This window comes from Canis lupus, chromosome 34 (assembly GCF_048164855.1).
Source record: "Canis lupus baileyi chromosome 34, mCanLup2.hap1, whole genome shotgun sequence".
NCBI classification, from domain to species: domain Eukaryota; kingdom Metazoa; phylum Chordata; class Mammalia; order Carnivora; family Canidae; genus Canis; species Canis lupus.
The window spans coordinates 19,667,563-19,690,788 of NC_132871.1; the positions used below are offsets into that span (position 1 = coordinate 19,667,563).

Consider the following 23,226-nt stretch of genomic DNA (forward strand, 5'->3'; position numbering starts at 1 on the left):
TGAACATGTCATCTTGCCTCTTTTATAAGTTAGCAAGGGCTCCTCTGTCAACCCAAAGACATATAAATGCTGTTTCTCTTGTAAAGAAAGAGGTGTAAGCCAAAACCATCGATTCTTTGAGGTTCCCTCTTCCATTATCAAATGAGCTATAGTCTCATAAACTTAGGACCATTTATTCAATTATACATTTTTGCACTGAAGAGTGAAGTTTCCTTTCAAGTATAAATGAAAATCTCATGATTCACTTTTATATTTTCTAGCAAAGTATGTACAAATTTCAAATATAATTTAGAACTTTTTTCTATAGTGTTACTGACAAAATATTTATATTGAATTGTATCTGATAGTTTCTAAATATTCCATAAATAAACTTATGGGATAAAAAAATAAATAAACTTATGGGATAGGTTATAATCTAAAAAAATTTTTTAAGATTTTATTTATTTATTCACGAGAGACACAAAGAGAGACAGGCAGAGACACAGGCAGAGAGAGAAGCAGGTTCCCTGTGGGGAGCCTGATATGGGACTTGATCCCAGGACTCTGGGATCACACCCTGAGCCAAAGGCAGATACTCAACCACTGAGCCACCCAGGCATCCCAATTAAAATTTTTTTATTCATATAATTAATATAAGGTTTATTTTTAAGTAGATATTTGAATATAAGGTCTACTAGAGTTGCAAAAAGCCTTACATTAATCTCAGTGTGATGTCACTATAATATCCATGAAATTGCTCATATATAAATGTAATTCTAGTATCTGAACTAATTTATAGTTATTTGTAATACAGTTAAAATGATCATATTTGTCAATGTAAAATTCTTTTCTTCTGTCTTCCCGGTTGTTTACTTCTCCAGTTGAAACTCACAGCCAATAATCAGGAAGATTTGCCTGGAGGACTTTTCTCAAATGGACTATTTCTGAAAAATAGGAAGACTTTTAGTAACTTTCTGTTCATTTACACAACTTCATGGGCAATGATCTCCAACATAGGGCAGCAATTGGCCACAATGATTATATATATTTATAATATACCTACATACAAGATCTAAACATATACATAATAAGGAATTTCCAAAAGAAAGCAGTGAAATGAAAAGGATAAAACCAAATGGGATGGGCAAAGACATACCAGATAGCAAACAAGAAGAAAGTAGGAGTTATATTATTATTTTGTGAAGGTTATACTTAATTTATTAACTTAGGAAAACTTCATATCTTTATTATATTGTATTTCCATCCAAGAAAAGGATATGTCTTTCCATTTATAATGTTTTAGATTTATTCAAAGATTGAAAAAATTTCTTACATTGTATTTATGAACTATTCACTAATTGTAACTTCCCCTTTTAAATAGACTATTTTTTAGGTTCACATAAAACTGAGCAAGAAGTTCAAGGTTCCCCTATATGCCCAGCCCCCATTTAAGTACAGTTCAATACCACAGTATCATTTTGTTATAATTGGTGAATCTACATCGACACATTATTATCACCCCAAGTACAAAGTTTAGATTATTGTTCACTTGATGTTGAACATCCTATGGGTTTGGACAAATATATGGTTACTTGTATCTACCATTATGGTACCATTCAGAAAAGTTTCACTGCCGTAAAAATTCTCTGTGCTTTGCATATTCATTGTTTTTTCTCCACTAACCCCCCGCAACCACTGATCTTTTTACTGTCTCCATAATTTTCCTTTTCCAGAATGTCATATAATTGGAATCATACAGTATATAGCTTTTTCGGATCGACTCTTCCACTTACTATTATGCATTTAAGTTTCCTCCATGTCATTTTGTGGCTGGATAGCTCATTTATTTTTAGTGCTAAATAGTATTCCATTGTCAGGATATACCACCTTTTATTGATCCATTTACATTTTCAGGACATCTTGATTGCTTCTACATTTTGGCAATTTTTATTAATAAAGCTGCTATAAACATTTGTGTGCAGGGTTTTGTGTAGACATAGGATTTCAAACCATTTGGGTAAATACCAAGGAGAGCAATTGCTGGATTGTATGCTAAAAGTACGTTTCATTTTAAAAAGTTGCCAAACTATCTTCCAAAGTGGCTGTACCTTTTAGCTGTCCAGATGGCAGTGGATGAGAGTTCCTGTTACTCCACAGTCCTGTCAGCATTTTGTGTTATCAATGTTTTAGTATCAGTATTTGGCCATTCTGATATGTGGGTAGTGATTTCTCTTTGTTTTAATATGCATTTTTCTGATGACATATGATATGGAGCATCTTTTCATATGCTTTTGTTCCATCTGTGTATCTTCTTTGGCGAGGTATCCATTAAAGTCTTTGATAATTTTTTTCAGTCAAGTTGATTGTTTTCTTATTTAGACTTTTAAGAGTTCTTTGTGTGTATTTTTTTCTTTTGAACTAAAATAAAATGTGTTTACATTTTTTCTGGGGCAGTTCAATTAAAAAGAAGTTCTAAACACATCTGGGAAGTGTCAAAGCTGGAGAATCTATGAAATATGTTACCCCTTAGTTGCAGCCTGATTGTAGCAACAGGAAGAACATCAAACATGGGAACCCTTCAATTTTGAAATGTTGCTAAATCTTCTGGTGCTTCAGAAATGATTGCCCTTGCCCTAAAAAATTTAAAATCATCTCTGCCATTATATGGGAGTGTCTTTGAATATTTGGATAGCAGTCCTTTATCAGCTTTATCTTCTGCAACTATTTTCCGCCAGTCTGAGACTTGTCCTGTCATTCTCTTGAAATTGTAGTCAACAGAGCAGTTTTTATTTTAATGAAATCCAGCTTATCAATTATTTTTTCTCATGGATCATGCTTGTTGTTTTTTTATCTAAAAAGGCATTCCCAAACCAAAGGTCGTCTAAATTTCCTTCTATGTTCTCTTCTAGGAGTCATAGTTTTGCATTTTATGTTTAACTCTGTGATCCATTTAGAGTTACTTTCTGTGGGGAGTGTAAGGTCTGTGTCTGGATTCATATTTTTGCATGTTGATGTCCAATTCTAGCCAGCACCATCCATTGGAAAAGACCATCTTTGCTACATAACGTTGCCTTTGCTCCTTTGTCAAAGATCCCTTGACTTAATTTATATGGGCTTATTTTGGAATCTCTATTCTGTTCTGTTGACCTGTTTGTCAATACTGTCACCAATACCACACTACTTGGTCTCTGTAGCTTTATAGTAAGCCTTGAAGTCAAGTCATTCATCCAAGTTTTTCTTCTTCAGTATTGTGTTGGCTATTCTGGGTCTTTTGCTTCTTTATATAAACTTGAGAATCAAGTTGCCAGTATCCACAAAATAATTTGCTGGAATTTTGATTGAGATTGCATTGATCAATGGATCAGTTGACCACCGGAGATCAAGTTGAGAAAAACTGACATCTTGAAATTATTGAGTTTTCTTATCCATGAGCAGGGAATATCTCCATTATTTAGCTCATTTTTATTTCTCTTATTAGTTTTGTAGTTTTCCTCATATACACCTTGTACACATAACCTGTCAGGTTCATGCCTAAAAATTGCATTTTCAGGGTATGCTAATGTAAATGGTTTGTGTTTTTAATTTCAAATTTCCCACTTGTTCATTGATGATGTATAGGAAAGCAATTTACTTTTGTACATTGATCTTGTATCCTGCAACCTTGCTGTACCTGCTTATTAGTTCCAGGAGGTTGGTAGGTAGGTTGGTCGGTTTTTAATTAATTCTTTTGGGTTTTCTACATGGAAAATTTGTTATGTGTGTTATGTGCAAAGAAAGACACTTTTATTTCTTCCTTCTTAATCTGTATATCTTTTATTTCCTATTTTTGTCTTATTGCAGTAGTTAAGACTTCCAGCACAGTGTGAAAAGGAGTGGTGAGAAGGGCTATCCTTGTTTTGTTTCTAATCATAGTGAGAAAGCTTCTAGTTTCTTCTATTGTATTTTTAGGTGCATAACGTTCCTGTAAAGAAAATCCTTTGAGTTTTTTTCTCTTTTAAACCCGGATACTTAATTCTCTCACTACTTCTAGGAGTTTTCCAGATGTTTCTGTTAAGTTTTCTAGGTATACAATTACAGAATATGCAAATAAGTACAATTCTACTTCCTTGTCCTTATTATTATTATAAGTACAATTATTTCTCACTTCTAATTCGATTGGCTTGTACTTTCAGAAAATTATTAAATAATAGTGTTGATTTTTTTCTTGACTTTAATGAAAATACCTCTAGAATTACTTCATAAGATTCGCTACTGACTTTGAGGTTCATACAAATGAATAGATATATGTATAGTTAGCTTATGTAGTAGTCAATGTTCATTGGAATAACTAAGGAAAAAAAGAATCTACCTTATTCCATATAGACAACAAATTCCAAATAGATTAAAGAGTTAAATGTATAAAATTAAAGCATAAAAATGCTAGAAATGCAAGAAGAAAATATGATCTCTCATATATCACTCCACTCCCCCAGGGACATGGTTGCTTTCCTCAGCATGACACAAAATCTGGGAGTCAAAGAAGAGCTACAGTTAAATCATCATGTTAACATTCAAAAATATTTTTAAAAGTGTCTTAACCTATAGCACAAAAACACCACAAACTCAGAAAAAATATACCCTTTTAAAAGGCCCAAAATTAAATTGTTGATGCCATATCTAAAAAAATTGATATAGATTAGCAAGGAAAAAATGGAAACATGGACTGTTATTTAAATAGGAAGACAAATAAATAAATAAATAAATAAGCCACAGAAAAGAAAATTTTAAAACTCTTAACCATATAGAAAAAAGTTCAGCTTTTCTGCACTATGCAAATTAAAACTATAATATGATCCCATTTTTGTCCCAATCAGATTAGAAATATTGAATATATAATAACATATTATGTGGTGAAGATATAGATGAACAGGCACAGCATTATATTGCTGTCAGGAAAACCAATACTTCATAGCAAGTAATTTTGCAATAATATTAAAATTAACTATTCACCTTTTACACAGCCAAGTCCATTTTTAGAAACTGATACCATAAATATGTCCACATATATGTGAAAGTATGTGGATGAAATATATTTGTTGCATCTTTATTTATAAAAGCAAAAGTTTGGAAACAACCTGAATACTCATAGCTGGACAATTGGTGCAATAAATTATAGTACATACAAACAATGGTTTGAAAACCATGTAGCCGATGAAAAAGTTGAATCTATAAAAATTGATAAGGAATGAACTCTAATATATTTTAAGTGAAAAATGAAGAGTTTGTATACTAAGATACTGTGTGTATGTGTTTTTAAATAGAAAATGTGTGAGTATGCACACGCTCATGTGCTTAGTGTTTACCTGTTACATACCTGGAAAAATATATGGAAACCCATAACATTGGTTACCTCTGGGAACAGAACTGAGTGCTGAAGAACAGGTGGCAGGGAGGGTTTACACTGTAAAGTAAAAACATCCGTGTCATAATACTTCCTTTATGAGAAAACGCACCATAGTTGTTATCCCTAAACTTTTATTTCCAAATAAATAACTGCCAGGGTTTCCTGATGCCTTATGGGTCAGATAGAGTTTTGGGGTAAAATATCCCTTTTCCATTCATTTAAATTTACTGATTTAATTTTTCTATTCTTGTAGGCTGATGGAAAGTAGATTGTATGAAAGTTAGTTCACTTACTAGACAGAGGGTACAGATTTAGACTTGAACATCCCACTTGTTTCTGGCCATCCACTGAAAAATACGGTCATAAACCTGCCAGCGGTGGGAACATCCTTCAGTGAAATTTGAGGTCCCTCTAGGACTCTTCACAAAACAGTTATGGCTGCAGTTTTATTATTGCAGTTTACATACACCAAAGCTGCAATTAACTGCATCATAGCTTGTTGACCTTAATGAGTTAACACAGTTTCCAAATAAAACTCATGGCTGAGCAGGAGACTCGGCTCTGGGAAGTCTTGGCTCCATAGTATCTGTGAAATTTGAGCTCATATTAAATATACCTTAAAACTATGCATCTGGGATTTGGCTCCTGGCATCAGGTCAGATCTGACTCTGCTGTATGGAGTTGAGAGTTTTGCCTCAGGTCCTTGTAATATGTTTAGCACTATAGGACTATAGACTCAGCAAGAATAGCATTATTGCTTGGGTGAAGAAAAACACTTCCGTTCTTGTTGAGCTTATGGCACCCTGGCTTCTTTCCGATTATTTTTTCCCAAAATAGAAGAATTCTGCTGTCTTTTCCCATCTGAAGCCCAATCTAGGAATTTCTTTCCAGCCTACTCTTTTTCTCATTCCTAGTCACATGAATGGCATTTGTCCAACACTGAAACATCTCTGTGTGCATTCAAGTAAGCCAACCCTGCCATGGCTAATGATGTGAGCAGGTCACAGATCCAGTTGTCTCAATCTCAGATTAGCTCAAGACTCAGGTCTGCAACTCCATCAGTACTGATTATTTGATTGGTTATTAAGGCTGGCTGCAGCAAACTGTTTTGATCCGCTTGGCCAGGAGCCACTTGTCAGGACCTAAGGGTTGGATTTTTATATCCTCTCAGAGTCAACTCCCTTTCCACTTGATCCTGTTGATAAGCTATCCATTGCCTCTATGGGGATCCATCCTCATGTGGGTGGCTTACAGAGTGAACAGCCCATTAGAGACACGATGGTATTTAGCCTAATGTGCTTTAATTAAGGCTATAGTTGAATCGCTTTCTTAAGTCATGGCACAGTTCCTGTATTGGCAAAGCAAAAGAATGAATAAACATGGGACACTTAACAAAACCTGAGATAGAAAACATATCTGTTAAGCCCAAGCCAGTGAAGCAAAAAGTAGAATGGTGGTTGCCAGGGGAGGGGGAATAGAGAGTTGACATTCAAAGGGTATAAAGCTTTAGTTATGCAAGATGAATAAGTACTAGACATCTGCTGTACATCTTTGTGCTGGTAGCTGATGATACTGTCATGCACACTTTGATGATACTGTCATGCACACTTAAACATTTATTAAAAGGGTAGACCTGGTGTTAAATGGTCTTACTACCAAAAAATTTAACAATTGCATTTCATTTAATTGGAAACAAAAATCCAATCCTCTAGTTTATATTTCATGACTAGAGTTTATAGGTATTAAAATCTTCTCTTAATCTCCTTAGAATATCTGCATCCTTCTTTTTTTTAGGACTTTCATATGCAGAGTAAATGGTAATTAAAATGTGCAGGATGACAAGATGGAGCAAACAGTGCTTGTACCACCAGGACCTGACAGCTTCAACTTCTTCACCAGAGAATCTCTTGCGGCTATTGAAAGACGCATTGCAGAAGAAAAGGCTAAGAATCCCAAACCAGACAAGAAAGATGATGACGAAAATGGCCCAAAGCCAAATAGTGACTTGGAAGCTGGAAAGAACCTTCCTTTTATTTATGGAGACATCCCTCCAGAGATGGTGTCAGAGCCGCTGGAGGACCTGGACCCATACTATATCAATAAAAAAGTGAGTGTTTTTTATCAGGCATATTTTACTGCTAATTGCCTTCTGCCTACCTTGGACTATTATAGTACCAACACATGCCAAATTAGCAGAAAGTCCTTCTGTTTAAAAAATAAAACACATTTGTATGTGTTTTATGTAAATGTGTTTTATGTATATGCATGCATGAGAAATAAATTGATATCCTAACAGATGGAGCTGTCCCAAATGCACCATAATGGATACCTAAAAATAAATATATGTTGTAGGCAGGCAGCTAATTTAACAAATTAAAAAGTTCTCCCCAGAGATTGTATTAACTATACAATTTGATGTGGCTTCTGCACTTGAAAATCCTGAAAGTATCACAATGATAAAGACTTCGAAAATGTCAATATTAATTTCTCATGGAACAAAATTTGATGCCACAAAGGGTTTCAATTTCTATATAATGTTATATATAATAAATCAATTTTCTGCAGAAATTTTTTTCTGCTTGGAAAAGAACATTCCTATACAAACTATAGTTTTAAAAGTTATTCAGAGCAAATTATAATGTACTTTTTCTTTCCATTTGGATCCATGTATCTTTGGGAAGTATCATGTTTAACAGTAACATTCATTAAAACTCAGTATATCAATCAACTGAATTATGAAACAAATAACTGAATTGCTGTATGACAAATGTTAAATCAAAATTTAAATAGTGAAAGCTATTCAACCATTTTCTCAATACTATTAATACATAAAAATTTACTTAAAATATTTTTATTTCAAAAAATTATCCAATTTCTTGATGGAAGTATATTGATATTGGTAAGAATTAACAAAAACATAGTATTCTGAAGAACTTATAAAATAATATTTAAATGCCTGCATTTTCTGTATCCATGCTTGAAATGAATACCTTATATTAAGCACCCAGTCTTTCATAATAACCATGATTTCACCAAACTAAGAAGGAAAAGCAAAAAAGTATCATATTGATATTACATTAAATTTATGACTAGTTAACTTCCAACATTTTATTATCTTTTTCACCTTTGAACTCTTGGTAGAAGGGTGGGGCAAAAAGATTGTAACTAAGCAAATAAATTTATTTAGTTGGACATGAGCCTTAAAATACCCCCAAAACTTTTAGGGACCTTCTTGGTTGCTGGCACAGTTCTGTATCAAGTTAGTCCTTATTAGATGTATAAGTTTGGTGATTTTAATATGTGGATTTGAGACAGTTTCACAAATTGCTTCTTATTGACTACTGTAGTTTCAGAGGTAAAAATCTCACTATGCTCAGATTTTTTTTTTTTTAATTTTTAGGGATATAACCAATTTCAGTACTTACTTTCCCTTTTTAAAAATTGGTTTGCCTGTTATACAGTATAGAAAGAGTTTTTAAAGTCACTTTCTATAGATTTTATTATCTTTTATTTAACTTTGCTTTTTAACATAGTACTGTTAAATCTTAGCAGGTAAAAGTTTATCCACTTTATAACTACCATTTATTTATTTTTTTTTAAATTTTTATTTATTTATGATAGTCACATACAGAGAGAGAGAGAGAGGCAGAGACACAGGCAGAGGGAGAAGCAGGCTCCATGCACCGGGAGCCCGACGTGGGATTCGATCCCGGGTCTCCAGGATCGCGCCCTGGGCCAAAGGCAGGCGCTAAACCGCTGCGCCACCCAGGGATCCCTATAACTACCATTTAAATTATAAATTGCACATTATGGTTAAGTTAATCCTTTGAAAATTAATTTAATATAATATCCGGAAAGCTAAAACCCAAATTAAGCAAATGATGAAGGGCTTATTTGCATAAGGAAAGTAACAATGCAGAGAATTCAATTATACAACATTTTAACTTATTTAAAATTGCTTCATTATTAAAGGAATCTGATGTGTTTCTAGGCAGAAATTCATTCACACCATAGAATTTGTTCCTTTATTTTTTCAGCCATTGGACAGCCTATCTAAAAGTGCTATTATCATGGAATAGTGAGCTCAATCCTCAGCAGGACTTTTGCTGCCCCCCAATATCCATGCCCCACCTTTCTGGTAGGAATCATAATCTAAAAATAATTAAAGCTACCCAGAGACTACCCCTTTATCAACAGGGCTGAAATCTAGCCTCACAGCTCATACTCCATGTCCTTATTTATAAAACAGTAAGTGATTATTTTGAGAAAGACCAAACTAATACATGTTGACAAGGGCAATTCTTTATGTGAAAACCAGATTATCCAATCAATCTTTGCTTTAAATTAAAGAGTTTTCTTTCCTTTTTAAAAAATATTTTATTTATTTATTCATGAGAGACACACAGAAAGAGATAGAGACATAGTCAGAGGGAGAAGTAGGCTCCCTGTGGGGAGCCTGATGTAGGACTTGATCCCAGGACCCCAGGATCACAACTGGAGCGGAAGGCAGATGGTCAACCACTGAGCCACCCAGGTGCCCCAATTTGAGAGTTTTCAAACTGATACAAGTTGTGTTGAAGGAGTATCCCCCCAAAAGAACACCCCTTGATTGGCTTATAACATATGATATGTAACAAAGGATACAAAGGCAGATAGAAAAGAAAATTATGCAAATCTTTTCAAATAGTTAAAAGAAAAGTTGTTAAAACTGAGGATAAAAGACCAACTCTGAAGGAATGACTAGCCAGCCAGATTCTTGTGCTGAAGTAACCCTTAAAACTTTGTTAGGCTCACATTCAGACTTGCCTCTAACCCTCATCTATCTTTATCTTCAAATGCACATTGTGTGAGGAAGGAAAAACATTTTGGCATTTTGGAACAAATCACATTGTCCAAGCAGGACAACCCGATAAAAGAAATATTGTTATCAGGAAGTTTTCCCCAAGGTAAGGCACATGCATTGGCTTACCACTGAGCTGACATCAATCAAGCAAGTCTTCTAATGTAAGCCATCCAACAACAATGCAAATGAAGCACTGTAATCCTTAGAAACTAACCCTGCATGCTTAGGGCACATGACTAAGCTATGTGTTTAAAATTTCCTTCTTTTGCATTTTCATGGGAAGACGTTCTACGGTTGCCATTACACTGTTTTCTAGTCTTAAATTTTCTCTCCATAATTGGATTATCTCAATATTGAGGAATAGCCTTAAATTCTAAGTTAGTTTGCTCTGATTAAAGTTGGAATGCTTAGAAAATTAATAGCCTTTTTAAAATAATGACTATTTCTTTTGATATTTGATAACCAGTTTTATTTTCTGACTTGGATATCTGAGATCATCAAGGCAATCTTCATTAAAATGGTGGATTACACACACATGGGAATCCTAGCATAGACAAAGCGTCTAATGGTGGAAATGTCCCTGGAGAAAATGCTTCTTAGGATGAAATTTCCCACTATCCCTGATATTGGGGTTGTGGATTTTATTGCCCGAGTGAGTTGGAATATGCAAATATCAGGAGACCAGTGACTTACTTCCCAAAGGTTTAACTCAAGTACGATAATTCATGTGCCATTTATAGCTCTACACAAAGTCTCTAGTTTCTTATTAATGTATAGAATAAACAAAGCAAGCCACTATAAAAATGGTTGCAGAATCTGTGCTTTATGTTATAAAGTACAGTGGTATCCATATAGGAAATTTATATGTAAGGAATAGAAACACACAAACCACACTAAAGCCCTCTGTGATCTTCTAAAAAGACAATGTCAGTGAGCTTTTGGAAATGTCATTGCTGATGGTGTATTTTCAGATGGCATATGCCCACATATTTTTATCTTCTTTGCCCTAGTTTAAAATGTGCAAGTTATATAATGTTCAAGAGTTCTACTAAAGTTGTTAAAGTAGTTTAATCCATGGTGGTCAGTAATATGGTAGTAACAACTGAAGAGATCGTAGCAACCATCTCATGAACATTCCTGATGCATGGAAGCATTTCTAGACCCTCAGAAGTTTTAAGCCTTCAGCAGTCCACGATAAGAACTAAAAAATAAAATAACAGTGCTATCAGAATATAGTCACAGAATTTTCCCTATCATGTTAGCTCTGGTCCAGTGGTCTTCAAAACACAATTCCAGGTTGGGTTCCTTTTGTTTGTTGATTTGTATTAGCTATGTGGCAAGGCACATTAGCTTGTGAACACTTTTTAAGCTTTTTTTCCCTTATTTTTTTCCACATTTATTTTCATAGTTTGGCTTAATTTTGTACCATTTGGCTATACATTCAAATTCTTCACCTACTCTTTATTACAGAAAACTTCTTTCTTCTCATGTTCTTCTTAAAATTACAGATGACTCATTAGTACCATGGAAGAAAATATCCTTTGTGACAGTGTCCTAGAAATAGAATGAAGTATTTTAGATCTGTAGTGAAAATGGATGTTTGTTAATTATGGAATATAGAAATGTATCCATTTAAAAATGTATTCTTTCTTTGATTGTCTCATGGGCCATTTATGAACAACTTATTCTCCCTTTTTATCAACTCTTCTAAAAAAAGATGCATACTGCCTCTTTATTGGAGCTGCTTGAAGAGTCATATATGAATTTGTGATTCAAATTCATGCCTGGTCTGTTACTGCTGCAGGAATTTAAAATGGCTATATTGAGTAGAGAGAGCTGTTTGCTTTGTTTTTAATTAAGGGGTTTTTCTTGCAAAAAGAATTTAACAGAAAATAAGAAAAGTAGATGGTAAACAAAAGCTTATGATCCCATAAATTATATTATGAACAGTCGCCAATTTATAACTTTTTTTTTGGCATATCATTAGCTCCTCTAGAGCTAGCAGTCCCCCAGGCTCTCCCTTATACCTAAAGCACTATAGTTGACTTCCAAATCTTTCTCCACCTCATCCATTATTTCTTCCTTATGCCCCTATCTTCATCACTTCCCCATCTCTGGCTCAGAAACAGCCCCAAATGAAGGTGGTGGTAGTAAAATCAAGGTTAGCATTTATTAAGCACCTGCTATGTTAGGAAGAAACCCTTTGATTCAGACAAAAATCCAACAGAAACAAGTTCTTGAAAACAAACAAGCTAAATAATTAATAAATAAATATATGTGTGAGGTGAATCTCATTTTACTATCAAAGGATCTAGCAGCTAAAAGAACAACAACAGGACGCAGTCATTTTCCATTTGAGCTCTACTTTCTCCTGTGCTGGCTATATTCACAGACTGGCTCTTCCCACAAGATGGCAGAAATGGCTACTGGCAGCATCACGCTAACATCCTACAGCCCAGTAACCCCAAGAAAAAGCTCATGTTTTCTCCAAAAGCTCTAGCAGAAGTCCTAGAATTTGTTCTAATCAGTTCCCTTGACTTCCTCTGAATTAATTTCTGTAGCCTTGGGTATGTGATGGTCTCCTTGCCCAGATTAGTGCCACACGTTGACCTATGTTGCCAAGGGATGGTTCAGCTCCACCCAAGCCACATGGGCAGACAATGGAGCAGAGGTGTTCTCTAAAATGAAGACATGGAGTCAGCTGAAGGAAGTATGCCAGGCAGGGAAAAATTATAACTGTACTCAGTACACTACATGTCAGAATATTTACAGTTTTTATTTAATCCTCATGTCCTTCCAAGATAACTCTTGTCTTTATTCTAAAATAATGAAACTGAGGTGAAGTAATTTGCCTAAGATCACAAAGCTATTAAGTAATGGATACTAGATTTAAAACAGATCTGTCAGTTTCTATGGCCCATTGCCATGCTACTTTGGGTTTGTAGTCTTTGCACTGATAATGCCAGTGGAACAGAAAAGCCAATAATAGAATTTAAATAAGCCTATTGCTGCTTTTCCTGCCCCTCTACTCACACCACCTTGTAAGCTGTACCCTTTACCTCCTAGATGGGCAATATTTCCCAAGCCTGCCTTATTGCTTCCTTATTTCTGCTCAATCAGGAGCATGCCCTGTCTTTGTAAAAACTAAAATCTTTAAGACTCAGTAGACTTGGATCAACTTCTAAAATCATTAGATAAGGGCAGCCCAGGTGGCTCAGCGGTTTAGCGCTGCCTTCAGCCCAGAGTGTGATCCTGGAGACCCAGGATGGAGTCCCATGTTGGGCTCCCTACATGGAGCCTGCTTCTCCCTCTGCCTGTGTCTCTGCCTCTCTTTCTCTCTGTGTGTCTCATGAATAAATAAATAAAATCTTTTAAAAAATAGATAATTACATTTCCCATCAGATTGTTACAGGGTGATAAACATTTTTTCTTCAAAGAGGACCAATTCAGGAAACTTAAATTATGTGCCTCTGCAAAGAAATGCATTTAATTTGGGTCTGCAAGGTAGAAAGGAGAGGAGAGAAAAGTTTTCCAGAGAAAGGGAACAGCCTATAAGTGGACATGCAATAGAGCTGGACTGTAATAAGTAGGAAGAAAAGAAGATGTGGTTGGGGAGGTGGCCCAGGGCTAGGTAAGGGTGCTTTGAAGTGCATACTGAAGAATTCGAAGTTTAAGGGCAAAATGAATTCTCAGTAAGATTTGAGTACAGGAGTGACATGGTCCACTTTATATTTTTAAGGATCAAGTTGGGAGTGTTTATGGAAGCTTAGTCTAGATTTTTGTCAATGAAAACAGAGAATGATAGATGGGATCTAAATATATTTTGGAGGTGCGCAAGAATCAGACAAGAGCTGATTTATGACATTGTTTTCTGAATATGAAATTTGGGAGGAAACGTTGAGCAGCAAAGTTCCAATGTGAAAATTGATCCTGCTTTCAAATATGCAAGTTTTGGTATGTGTACGTATTTGAGAACCAGACAAACACACACTTTTCACCTTTAAAGTCTTGTATTTTTGTGGCCACTTTAGAATTCATTAAGGGCGTTCACATCTTCCCTATTCAGATGTAAGAATCAACAGGGAATAATTTGCTCAAAGTTCTGACACAGCAAGTCTGCAATAAAACTGGGCCACTAAGTAGTCCTCTCCAGTCAGTGAAAACTTGAGCATATAATAATGTACCACACCCACGATATAGGCTGAAGATACAGACTGGGACATATTTGACCCTCAGATTTTACTCGCACCTGCAGTTAGAGTTTCTCTTCTCTGAGGTGGAGGCAGAGGCAGAGGCAGAGGCAGAGGCAGAGGCAGCTATAACTCTGGCTGATAGACCCCAGCTGGGCCTCCCGTGGGAGGGCACTGGCCCCACCCCCACTATTACACCCAGCTAAAGCCTAGGGACCAGCAACTTTACAGACTCTTCCTTGGATACAAATTCTTTTCTTTTGGATGAGCTTAAAACAGTTTTTGTTTTTGTTTTTTTTTTAACTGACTGTGAGGTATTGAGCCCACACATACATTTGCTTTGAATCATGCACTATTGTTTATTTTGAATTAGTTTCCAAGATCTATAAATTGAGAGATTACACACACACAGACACACATATAATCATGCATATTTCGGATTTCTCTTATAATATCAGATCTGGCATTACTGGTTTGCATACCAAAAATTGATAAGGACCTCCTACCATCTAGCCTCTGTGGGCATTTTGGCTTGTGATCCCTGGATTAAAGATTACATGTGTAATTAGGTAAAGGCCAGATACTAAAGCTTGGGTGGGCCACAGGCAGGCAAGTGCTACAGGTTGTTCTTTAGACTGCTTATCCCAAGCCTAAAGGGAAAAAATAGAATAAGACTAGGAGAGAAAAAAAATTTTAAATAAGACATGTTCCCTTCAGTTAGGTGGTAAACATGTGAGAATGCTTTCCATTCCCCCAGTGAGCCAGAAAAAGAGGAAAATCTTGGCCTGAATCCACAGGTTATCGCAAAATAGTCAGAGTAAGACCATTTAGAATGCCCAGGGGGGAAAAAGTATTAGACGCTGTGGAGTTGGCAGGGATGAGGAATGTTCCCAGAGATAAGCACCAAGAGGAATCTCTTGACTTTCTATGAAGTTCTTTACACCCAAAACTTCTGAAATATCTCTCCTCCTGCCACATGGCTCCCATTCTATCCCTCTCTTCTAGAATCTCTTCCCAAACCAGCAGTTTAGAACTGGGAAAAGGTTGACTCCTCTTCTGATGGAAGACTGAGCCAGGGAATTTCCCTAGGTCACATGCCAGGGCAACATCAGGGGAAAGGTTTACCTTACAGCCCAACTTGGAATTCTTTTGCCATTTGCAGAGTCACATTTTCTTTTACATGGTAATAAAGTTTACCATTAATATAGAATTCCTTTTCATTGAGCATTACATAGGCTCAATTTGGAGTGGCATGTAACTATATATATGTATATGTGTATATGTATATATATATATGTATATATTCTTTCAATAGGAAAATATATTCAATGTTTCAAAGAATTGATTTCCAAATATATCTTTGGAGCATAGTGTATGTACAAGTTGAAAATCGCTTGTTTTAAATTTTGAGGCTGAAGCATAAATTTCATCAACCCGTATTCTATATTTTCTGTTGTTTATGACCATTGCTAACCTTCCTCTATTACTTTTGTCAGTGCATTTACCTTCAAAGCAGGCAAATGCAGTAAATTTAATTTTGGTAATTTTTTTAGATAAATACAAAATCGGGGCTTGCATTGAAACGCTTCATTGTAAGGAATATGGCCCCTAGATTGAAGAAAAAGTTAAGATTTCTTTAGAAGTGGACATCTTTAGAAAATGAGACTGGAAAACTATGGCTTGTTAGATTTAATGTCCACCTTGGGAAGAAAATTATTAAAAAATAGCTTTCTAAAAACTCCGAGACAAAAATCACTTGATGCTAACAAGCACAGATTCATAAATAGCAGTTTCTACCAAACTTTCATAACATAATTGTTTCCTTATTGACCATGCAGCTAGGTCAAGAGGAAGAATTTTAATGCTTGTGTACAACATAATCATTGACAATTTGGGCAATTTTAAATATTGCTCATTAAGAAACACAGGTTCACAGCCCCGCTATTGAAGAATCACCTGAGTATTTTATGAAAAATACACAATACTAGGCATCAGAATCTCTACTGAATTGGAATCCTAACAACTTTATGAGCTAAGAATGTGTATTCCCATTTTTCAAAAGAGACAAATGAGTCACATGAAAATGAAGTAACTTGTCTAGGATCTCACCGCTAGAAGGCTACATTTGAGCCAGACATCTGACTCCAGAGTCTGCACTCTTAATAACTACATTAGTTAAAACAAATCCTACTTATATTTTCCTAACGTTGCTCTCCAGATTGTCAGACTGTTGAGTAGCAGGGGTGTTTGCCTGTTTTTCTTGGTTTGCCTTTAAAATCAGAATTGATTTTTACCTGGCTGAAGAGAGTCTGAACTAGCAGTACAATGCATGGTTTACCTCTTGACCTGTGTTGCCAAATGCAATAGACATTAGCCAAGTGTGGCTAAAGTACTTTAAATGTGGTGAGTCCAGACTTTGAAGACTTAGAATTGGTATGAAAAAAAAAAAAAGTAAAATCTCTCAATAATTTTTAATATTGATTTCATGAAATGATAATATAATGGATATATTAGGCTAAAGAAACTATTAAAATTAATTTCATTTGCTTCTTTACTTTTTAAAACTATGACTCAGAATATTTAAAATCACATATGGTCTCAGATTTGTAATTCTCATAATATTTCTATTGGACAGCTCTGATCTAGGTAAACATTCCCTTATCCTTCTAAGTTTTCTTCCATTAGCTGATATAGTTGAACATTTACTAGTATACAGACTTCTTGGGGTCATGTCTATCTTTGTTTTCCCTATAAACCATAGCACAGAGATTTGCACATATTGTGCTACATAGTTAATATACATCTTTTGCATTGATATTTAATTCAATTAATATTTGAACCTAAACTAGTTCCATGATACTTTCCATGTGTTTGACATGATCATACATATTAGCAGCTTATCATATAGGGACTCAATAAATGTTACTTGAATTTAATAACTACATATGAAGAGGTGACAAATCTGACCACCATCTAATGTATGAAGAGTTACACTCATACAAATGTATCCTTAAAGTGATATTTCATATATAGAATCTCATTTCTGATTCAGTGAAAATGCTATTTTGAAATTTGTTCTGAGGCACATAATTATTCATATAATTATTTAATTATGTTGAAATGAATCCATGAGTTTTCTGCACCCTTGGGCTGTGAAGAGAAGTCTATTTCAAGCTCAATGCTATTTATCAGCCTTTCTCCTCAACCATCAATTTTGAACTTCTTCATTGGTATTGAAGTAACTTTGTACAGTAAACATTATCCTGAGGAGTTGTGGTAATGAAATTTTTATTGAACTAATTAGATTTAAAAGACGCTAAGGTACTTCATTATATAATAAACCATCCAACACATTCTTTTAAAAAGCCAATATTAAAGTATACATTTAGAATTGGTTAAGACGGTAAATTTTGTTATGTGATTATTAGTAAATGCTTTAAGAAACACAGAATCAGAATCTTCTGTTATATGAAATTTATGTCATTGTATGTTGCTACTTTATTTTTTTGGCTGCACACTGCTAATTGCTCTGAAATATATCTAATTTTTAGAATGTGATTCCATTTACATTAATGGAACCTAGGTTTTTGGGGGGCTTTGGGGTTTTCCTCTGTGCTAAAAAATCACTACATGAGATGAGCACTCAATTGGGATTAGAATTCAATGTGTCAGCTAACTCAGAAATCCCAATACAGAATTTAGCACTCCTGGTCAACAGATACTCTCCAGGGAGCTTGGCTTCCAAAAATCAATTATTGGATTATGTCCATCTAACTCAAGAGTGGTTTTGATGGTGGCTGTTTTTATTTCCTATTACCCGTAGAGTGATGATATTTATTTTAAAGAATAAGTGGTTAAAAAATAATTAAAAAAAAAAAAGAATTAGTTCTATTGAATGATTTTGCATTCTACGGGACTAATTTTCAAGATGTTTGAATTGGGAAAGCTTGGAATCACTATCAAAGGAATGTAGTGTCTTAAGAGTTTTAGAATGAAATGAAATACATACCAATTTAAGACTTTCATTTAACTCAGATGCTTAAAATATTAAGAAAATAAATACATTCTCTTGGCCAAATACCTTATGTATGATAAAATTGCAGGTAAGTACCAGGTAAAAGGTAAGTGACACCATTGGATGTCCAGTGACAGTTTGGCTGCATGGTGCACAGTAAGAATTGCAATATTGGAATGATTCATTATGACAAATAACAGAAGTAGGCAAAAAAGTTAAATGGTTTATACTTTTATACTTCTATGTTGTGTTCCTATCTTACAGACTTTTATAGTATTGAATAAAGGGAAGGCCATCTTCCGGTTCAGTGCCACCTCTGCCCTGTACATTTTAACTCCCTTCAATCCTCTTAGGAAAATAGCTATTAAGATTTTGGTACATTCATATCCTTTTCAAGTGATCGATACTAACTATTTGTGGGTGATCTATAAGTGTTTTGTAGCTAAATATAAAGTTTGCTTGGGAAATGTCCATATTCTATGGCATTTATCAATATATCTTTCAAACATATATTATATGTCACTCTTCAACATTTGGTATATATCTTCCTAAAAATACTTGTATGTATTGAGTCTTAGAAAACTAGTGAAAGGTGGCCATATTTATCCTTACCATCTTTGTACAAAGTTTGTGACTATCTGGAACTTGCAGTGAATAATGATATAATAACAGAGAAATCTATTTCCAGAGCCAAGTGTAGACTTATTTATTATATAAAGCATTTTAATGGACCTTAGTATAAACCTTTAAGTATATTTTCTGTGGGAGAATGTCAAGGAGCATTGGCCAATACTTAGTGAATTCTTGAACTTTTCTAATGAAATACCTGAGGAAATACTGGAATATTGGCTGAATTTCAAATTTAAGTCATTGAATTATGGCTGTGTCATGTAAAACTGATTGCTTAGTAAAGACTCTGGAAATTAATGAAAGAAGCTGAGATTATATTTCTGAATAGTCTTTAGGGATTTGACTTTGCAATTTTCATTGCTGTTAAAAACGGACTCTAAATTCATCTATTCATATTCATTGGCAGGAATACTTTATTTCTGGTTATGTCTCATTTGATAGCTTTGGTGATAAACACATACTATCTGATTTTTTTAAAAGATTCTAAAACTAAAAAGGCCATTCTATTTTTAACCTGCTAGCAAGAGAATCCTTAGAGGTCTAAATATGATGCTATTAATATTAAAAGATTTGAAACATAAGAATTATATGTTCAAGGTTTTTACATTTACAGAGGTTACCTTATCCTAGTTTGTACTCCGAGTGCCATCATGTGGTCATTTGATGAAAACTTCCTTTTGCACTTATGGAAAATTTTTGTTTTGGCAGTAAACCGTAGTGGAAAGAATGTTGGCTATGAGGGCAGGAAACTTATGTTCTACTCCTCAGCCAAGTTATCTAATTTCTCTAGAGCTTAGGTCTTATTTCTCTAATTCCTGAAATATAGTGATTAGGCTAGGTGTTTTTCAAGGTCCCTTTCAGCTCCCTAATAGTTCTGTCTTCGTCATTTGTTTGAGCTAACACTTGGATCCTGTCTACTAACATTTAGGCCTCTGCCAAGTACCTTCCACGTTTTTAACTCATGTCATCTGCACCTAGAACTGACCAGGTCTAGACTTGACCAGCTACATTATAAGAAAGTCAGTGGAGACCTAAGATTCTGTGGTCAGAGTGGCTGAGTGACTTGCCCAAGATCACTTTTATGTTGAATTTTAATTATAATTCATATCACATTAAATCCTGGCCTTCTGGAATTTTCATTTTTACCCATATTCAGTACTGCTGCACTTGTACAAACTCAAAGTAAAGCAATCAGACACTTAGCACCATGCTATACTATGACTACCAATTTTTAAAATTTATCATATTTACATTATTATTTAATGCATCAAATTTCTATGTATTTAAGAAATTACAATATTGCATATATGTGCCTTCCTTTAAGATTTGCTCTTTTAGTCACTTGAATTAGTTCAAATTCAAATTGGTTCAGATCGGTTATCTCTCTTCAAAAGCTGTACTACTCCTGATTGCACAGTTTTCTCACTGAAGTAAGTATACCGATTCAATAATAGTATCAAAGCAACATTTTATACTTACATAAAGCTTCCTCATACATTATCTCACTTAATCTACACACTCCTCTGTGAGGGCGATATTATTGCCCATATTTGACAGATGACAAAATGTAATTGCCCCCAATGTATTAGACAGTGTCCTGGACAAACTACAGTTTGAGCTTTCAATGCTGGTTTTATATAATATAATACATGGATTTAGATTTTCTTTTGTGTGTTCCTTAACAAGTACCTACATTATTCAGCATGCTAATTATGTGCACTATTTTGACAAACTGTGTGTTTATGACAATGAGTAACCCTCCTGACTGGACAAAGAATGTAGAGTAAGTTCAACTTATATTTAAACCACCTACTATGTGAGCGTGTGTTTGTGTGTGTGTGTGTGTGTGTGTGTGTGTAGATGAAAGCATATACATGTAGAGACATATAGACATGTATATCTATCTATTTAGGATTTTGAAAAAATACCCCACGTACTTTCCAAACAACACTGAAGAGTATTTTTAGTAAAGCCATTTCTGAGCACAAGTACAAGCAGGAAGACAAATGACATTGGCCTTCAGGCCTGCTGGTATTGGATTTAATATCGGTCCCTCACTTATATTTGATGGTTATCAGAATCCCATCATCCTTGGACATTCACCATTTTTCCTTTAGGATCTACAGTGGCCAAAGCAAATGTGATGAAAATAATTGCAGAAAAGAACCAATATGATAGACCTTGATTCCAATTAAATCCTAGATGAATTCAGTGAATTAAGAACTTATAAGGGAATGTTACACATGCCATAAGAGGACAAAGTTGATCCTCTTCAGAGTTTTCATTTCCATCAGGCACATCCACTTTGTGTCAGGCTTATATTAGTTTTAAGCATTGTCATCAAAAACTTCACTGAAAAAAAAAATCCCCAAATTTGGAATTTTACAACTTGAAAATTCAATAAACTGCAGGCTAAACTAACTGGAGTGAAAGTTACGTTTGTGTTTTTGGAAACCTGAAGCATCACTAATTGCACTGGTGTCTCTGCTCTGGGCTACCTCAGAGGGCAGAGAGGCTGGAGTTGTGTTAAGTCCTGCTGAGGCTGCTCACCTGCCCAGGTTGTAACCACTCTTGCTCTGTGGCTGCTGACCCTGAAAACAACCGCCACAGAGTATTCCCAAGAGCCCTATCCCTCACTGGACACTTCCAAGTTGGAGCCAATCAGAAAGAAACAGAGATCCTACAGGAAATAATACAATTTGCGTACAAAGAATTCCTAAAGTACTAAAGTTAACCTGTGAGGCCCAGACGTCTTCAGTCCCCTGGTTTCTGTGATTTTATTCTCTAACTTGTGAGTAGAAGGTCAAAACTTTGGAATCATCTAAATTTCTGAATTAGACTAACATTTTATTCCAAATTAAATTTTCAATTAACTCTTATGACCCTGGAGTTACCCTGTTTTGATGTTAATAAAATCCTTTATCCAAGTTAGTTAACTGTCTTATCTTATAGAAAGGGAAAAACACGAGACTTGCTAACTTGTCAATGTTCTTTCATTCATAAAACATGATTGAAATTAATTTTTTAGTGTCTAAGGGAAAATCATTTTATGCTTCTGCAATATTATTAGTTGGCCCCTCTATCATGTGAATGAACTGGGTAATTTTCAGGAGGTTCTATTCATTTATGTCAATCCCAAGACATTTCAGACAGTAGCTCCATAGACTTTATACAGCATGTATTTCTCACTCTGCCCTTAGGACACTTTAAAAACAACTCTTTATATGTTAGGGAGTGGATTTAAATTTTTTATTTCCATGAAAATAACAGCCTGCTTAGGTTCCTTTTTTAATATTCATCTACGGCAATGACAGAATGATAAGAAATTGATATGCTATAAAAGAAAATTATGTCTTTATCAATTCTTTTTGGATACTTGCCTCCAGGTACACCTTCACAGGAATATATACTTTTGAATCACTTATAAAAATTATTGCAAGGGGCTTCTGTTTAGAAGACTTTACTTTCCTTCGAGACCCATGGAACTGGCTCGACTTCACTGTCATTACATTCGCGTAAGTGCAAGATACTTGAAACTGCAAGATAGAATGTGGTTTGACTTTCTATGAGTGCCTATGTTTTTAAAGACTAAGCTTGCTTTAACTGAAAAGATATTTTGATGTGATTTATATATTTAAGCTCCTGATTTTATTTAGGACAACAGAAGTCAAAGTGCTTTACTTTGGCATACAGTTTCTGCAGGGGAAGTGAAGTTACAACCTCCGCGTGTAACAAACATGAAAGCAAATTTCATACATGCCACTTGTTCAACACACACACAACCTCCTCCCACACTCACACAATATGAAAGCACAGGTATATTCATAATACATCTGTGAAAATCACTTTTAAAAATTATAGCCACACACACAAAAATTATAGTCACAGACAGCTTTGCTGACTGCACAAATTTTCATTGACCTTACCTGTATTATGTATTCTGTCTTCTTTTTTAAAAAGATTTTATTTATTTATTCATTGATTCATTCATTCATTCATTTCAGAGAGAGTGAGAGACAGCAAGCAGAGGAAGGGGGAGGGACAAGTAGACTCCACACCCAGTGCAGAGCCCAGTGCAGGGGTTGGTCTCACAACTCTGGAAATCACAACCTGAACTGAAATTGAGATTCAGATGCTTAACTGACTGAGCCACCCAGGCAATCCTCTGTCTTCTTTTATTGGTTGG

General features: G+C 34.9%; 1 protein-coding gene across 7 annotated transcripts in view; it reads left to right on the forward strand.

Annotated features, from left to right (window-relative positions):
- LOC140624199 (sodium channel protein type 1 subunit alpha) overlaps window positions 1–23,226 on the forward strand; it is a 140,141-nt gene that overhangs the window by 55,547 nt on the left and 61,368 nt on the right. For all 7 annotated transcript variants that reach the window (XM_072810926.1, XM_072810928.1, XM_072810927.1 and 4 more), the window contains 4 exons: window positions 7,157–7,469; window positions 18,675–18,792; window positions 20,733–20,823; window positions 22,427–22,555. In XM_072810926.1, the coding sequence (XP_072667027.1) occupies window positions 7,206–7,469; window positions 18,675–18,792; window positions 20,733–20,823; window positions 22,427–22,555 (602 nt within the window). In that variant the 5' untranslated portion in view covers window positions 7,157–7,205. The remainder of the gene's footprint in view (window positions 1–7,156; window positions 7,470–18,674; window positions 18,793–20,732; window positions 20,824–22,426; window positions 22,556–23,226) is intronic.